We start from the raw sequence: 4,966 nt of genomic DNA, 5'->3' as shown, positions 1-4,966 counted from the left end.
TTTATTTAGATAAAAGAAGTTAACAGAAGACAAATAATAAACCGCAGTGTGGTGAGTATTGTCTGTGAGTCTGATAAGTAATTTGTATAAGTGCTTTGAATGGATGCTGTACTGCAGAGAACCATGTCTTAGGTCATGTCTAACATAACAGGGTAAAGTTAAGGAACAAGCTTTCTGTTTCAGCTTTAAGGTGTAAAATACAAACATGTGAAATATTTGTGGAACGATAGTTTACTGCTGAATATTTTCATTATATCATACTATTATATATATTATATATTATATAAACATTTAGACTTCTTTGAGCAGAATTAAGTCTGTACTGTCAAGGTGTAGAATAGAAATGAGATTTGATGAGATTTCAGTTTTTCTTTAAGTTCTATGCAGAATCTTTTTATTTTAAAGAGTTAACATTCTTAGCAAAATCTGATCAGTTCTCCATCCATATTTTCAGTTAAAGAGAATCAAAATGCACTAAAGTAGTAAAGTCTGTCAGAGTTTTTTTTAATCTGTCTGATGTTCTCAGGACACTCTACAAAACTAAATAAATATTCCTGATCATATAGAGGTCTGTTGGTTTATGTACAATGAATATATGTACTATAATACAGCATGACATTCAGTGTCTGATTAAAATATATAGTCTTATAAAGAAAGAAGAACATTTAAAAGACAGAATGAAATCAAATCTAAATTAACTGTCTTACAAGTAGAAGTGAAAAAATCCTGTACTGATTCAAGCAAAGATTTAGCAAACATTTATATCTAATGTTTTACATTTACACAGACATTTACATTGGTAACTCAGGGATCTTTTACTAGTAAAAGTTCTATTAAAGAACTTTAAAATATTACACACACTCTGTGTCAGCAAACTAAAAGTAATCAGTGCACTACAGAATTTACAATATTTGATATTTAGAGATCACAAGTCTCCCTAGTGTTAGTCACTGCAGTAATGTTTTCCTCCTCCTTGTGAAACACCACTCCATCTGGTTGCATTCTCCATGTCACAGTGAAGGTCTCAGCCATTCCATAATCCTTCAGTTTCTGCTTGAGCTGAAGAACAGAACATGACTTTAGTTAGTGAATGATGCAGGATGAGAATCTATGGTGAGATTTGTAAGAATGCTACATAAGATGTATTATGATTAGACTACAGTCTGTTCATGTCTCAGTGTGATGAAGGCTCGAGGTCTGGCTGCAGTAATGAGAAGGTGACTGTACGTTGAGTGAAGATGAAACCCACCTTCTCCTCAATAGCTGTCATTATTTTAGGATCATTCACATCCTTACTGGACTTCAGCTTCATTCTTATGGTCTTCTTCTGTGTTGGGAATACTGGAGGCAAAAACAGAAACAAACAGTAAACTAACACTACATTCAGAAATCAGCTTAAATTAGTTTAATATGAGACTGAATTTAATTTAAACTCACCGTAACAGAAGAAAGGCAGTATGTTTGAGCACTGTTCTACATTAGCCTGAGACAGACCACCATTTAAATAGACACAACTTTTATTCTTCAGATAATCATTAACTGATCCAAATGACCACTTAATGATGGACACATTGGTGGTCTGGTCTGTCCAATACCAGGGGTCTCTCACAAGGCCAATCCAAGTGAACATCAGAGTGTTCAATGCCCCAACAATTAAGTTTTCTGTTGTGTTTCTCACACTGGCCAGGTCTGTATGGTACTGCCTACAGTAACTCTGAGCATCATACCATATCATAGACTGAGTAATAAGAATGTACCTGTCAGCTCCAGTCTTCCTGTCTGTGAGAACCAACAAACACAAGATTAAATCCTCCTTATGTGAATATTCGATCTAAGCATATAATCATCTACTATTGAAATATATTCATCAGGATAAAAATAAACATGTCTGCTGTATTATTTCTCTATCTAAAGCCTGCCTCCTGTGGCCTCCTTCCCCACACAAATTTTCAAGCCTGACACACTTTTATATTTTAATCTCAAAATTAAAATATTCATATTAATAAAGTTTATTGTTAGTAATATTCCATAAACAGTTCATATAAAATAAAATGTTCTTCCTCACCATCAAAGCACACAAATGGTATCTGCCATTCACATGGTGCATCAACCCATTCCATAAGGATAATAGAGACACAACGTTCATTTCCTAGCCAGTCATTAGGCTCCCAATTAGACCAAGGTGTATAGCTTCCAAGCAGCTCATTGTCCAATGTCCATTGCCACTTGTTGATGTTAGTGTACAGTCCAATCCAAGCATTGGATCCGAATTGTTGTGTCTGTGAAACGTTCTGAAGTTGGGCCATCTCTTCATTAGTTTTGATGATAGCCAGGTCAGTGTATGTGGCTCGGCAGAAAGCCTTAGCATCGTTCCATGTTTTGCTCTGCTGGATCAGATAGTATTTACGAGAGAAAGACAGGACAAGGGTAAGGACACCTATGGAGAAAGAGTTTAATGTTTATCTTGTGTGATTTCAGCCTCTTAGTGTGGATTTATTTTTTAACATTTGTACTTCTGTAGGACAAATTCTGGAACATATTACTTATAGTAACATATCTCCATTGACTATTTACAATTTGTGTACACATATGTGATGGTACAGTATTTTGTATCATGTGACTTATTTTCTCTCACCTGTGAAAAGCAGGAGCACAAAAAGATGATGCTTCATTGCTTATGTGTTGCTGGAGGATTCACTATGATATAAAATATAATATTAACCTCTAATTTGCAGAGTTTCTCTATTTACACACAGAAATAAGTAGCAGGCTGATACAAAAGAATACATTAGGAACTTTTCAGAGCATAAACTCAAGTAAGGGCAATAACACAAAGATCAGACTAACTGCTAATCCTAACTGCTAAAGTACAATAAATAACTCAGGTTAACATTCACTGTCTGACATGCCTTTGGACTTTGTGTTGATTGTACTGTTCATTGACAACTTCCTGTACCGTACAATTTTTACAATTTCATAAATTGAACCTTTTAAGGGCAGTGGCTCATGATGCCACCAACAGAATTTCAACTAACACAATAGCAATAAAACCTCTTCATCTGAATCTTGAATAATCCTGAATAATGAATCATACATCTCTTTCATTATTAAAACAATTATTTGAGGTTTCTTCTCAGTAAGCACAAAAAATATAATTACAAATTATCACAGAGAGCTTTGCTATTTTAAACAATTCCTCTCATTGTTTTTAGGAAAAACTAAAGCATTAATGTAAAGTCTGAAAATTACCTAAAATCTGAAGGAGGTAGATGATCAGTCTTGCAGCACTAACACACCTCACTGTTCTTCTGAGCTCTCTGACTGAGCAGGATGTTTTTCTTCCACAAGCAAACTACTTGTGCTTATTTACATGACTTTGAGATTCTGTTGAAAGGTATGTAAGTACAGTATGTAACCTAGTGAAAGGTAGGTCTTGCAATAGGGTCTCCATCATTGAACTTTTAATGCTGGCATGTTTTCATGAGGCAGAAGGAAAATCTACGGTAGTTCAATTGCATGATTGTCCATGACAAACTTCATTAAGAGGTTTTCATTAAAAACTTTGTGTCTTGTTGCAACAGACATGACCAGTGCAATGAAGCATCTATGCAAACAGCTTATGAAGAAAACCAAGCTATGAATTGCAAATTACTATTTACACACCTCATTTGTTAAGGTGTTTTTTTCATTCACTTTATTGTTTTGCTTAAGCATTGACGCTTCACTGCAATGCACCGTGTCTTACACCATGTCATGGCTGCCTTGATGTTGTTCATGATCACATTTTGTTCTGTAATGCACTGTAATCATAAAATAAGTTTATAATCAACTGTCATGTCACTTACCAAGCAACCATCATTGATTGTTAACCGATTGAGATGATGTGTGTTCAGGGTGAAACCAGATGGATTCAATTATTTAAAAAAATAAATTATACCTAAAATGGCAATTTGTCTGTTTGCTATATGTGGGAGAGGAAAATGTCAAATCTATACACGGTTGTATAAACTGAGATAAAATGTCTACAAGCATATCAGAGAATATGGGAGTTGAGATTTTACTGATTTTACATGAGACTTTAACTACAAACCAATCAGTCAGCATATACACTCTATTAAATCCTTCTGCTCCCCTGGTCTGGAATTTCATATGCTTCTGTGTCGACCATTCTGGCTACCGAGGGAATTTACAGCGATCATTATCACAGCTGTTTACATTCCTCCTCAAGCCAACACAGACCAGGCACTCAAGGAACTGTATGGGAATATAAGTGAGCAGGAAACCGCGTACCCAGATGCAGCGTTTATTGTTACGGGGGACTTTAACAAAGGCAACTTCAGAACAATAGCTCCTAAATATTTTGAACACATCACCATCAACACCGTGTGACCGTGTACTGGACCACTGCTACTCTCCCTTCCGGGATGCCTACAAATCCCTCCCCCACCCACCTTTCGGCAAATCGGATCTCTCATCCATTCTGCTCCTGCCTGCTTATAGGCAGAAACTGAAACGGGAAGGCCCGCCCTTAGGACAATCCAATGCTGGTCGGACCATTCAGACGCTATACTACAAGACTGTTTTGATCACGTGGACTGGGACATGTTCCGGGCAGCGTCTGATGATGACATAGAGGCGTACTCAGATTCCGTAACGTTTTTCATCAGGAAGTGTGTAGAAGATGTGCCGACAAAAACAATCCGCATCTACCCCAACCAAAAACCATGGATTAATAGCGATGTTCGAGAAGCCCTGTCAGTGCGGACATCCGCTTTTAAATCCGGGAATCCTGATGATCGCAAACAAGCCAGTTACGATCTCAGGAAATCCATCAAAGCTGCAAAAAGGCAATACAAAAATAAAGTTGAAGAACAATTCAACAACAACGATGCAAGAAGCATGTGGCAGGGCATCAACAACATCACAGACTTTAAAGGGAACAAACCAGCGACTGTGAACATTGCCG

The 4,966-nt window shown here is 36.7% G+C and overlaps 1 protein-coding gene across 1 annotated transcript; it reads right to left on the bottom strand.

The window, feature by feature from the left end:
* Nucleotides 1-1,174: 1,174 nt before the first annotated feature.
* On the bottom strand, nt 1,175-3,387 carry LOC132847761 (putative C-type lectin domain family 20 member A). Its single transcript, XM_060873299.1, has 5 exons — nt 3,250-3,387; nt 2,636-2,697; nt 2,066-2,437; nt 1,438-1,779; nt 1,175-1,341 (listed from the first exon to the last, which is right to left on the bottom strand). Exons 2-5 carry the CDS (start codon nt 2,670-2,672, stop codon nt 1,175-1,177), a joined length of 918 nt encoding a protein of 305 aa, XP_060729282.1. The 5' UTR covers nt 2,673-2,697; nt 3,250-3,387.
* Nucleotides 3,388-4,966: the final 1,579 nt, after the last annotated feature.

This window comes from Tachysurus vachellii, chromosome 6 (genome assembly GCF_030014155.1).
Source record: "Tachysurus vachellii isolate PV-2020 chromosome 6, HZAU_Pvac_v1, whole genome shotgun sequence".
NCBI lineage: Eukaryota > Metazoa > Chordata > Actinopteri > Siluriformes > Bagridae > Tachysurus > Tachysurus vachellii.
This window is presented reverse-complemented; position numbering and strand designations above follow the sequence as displayed.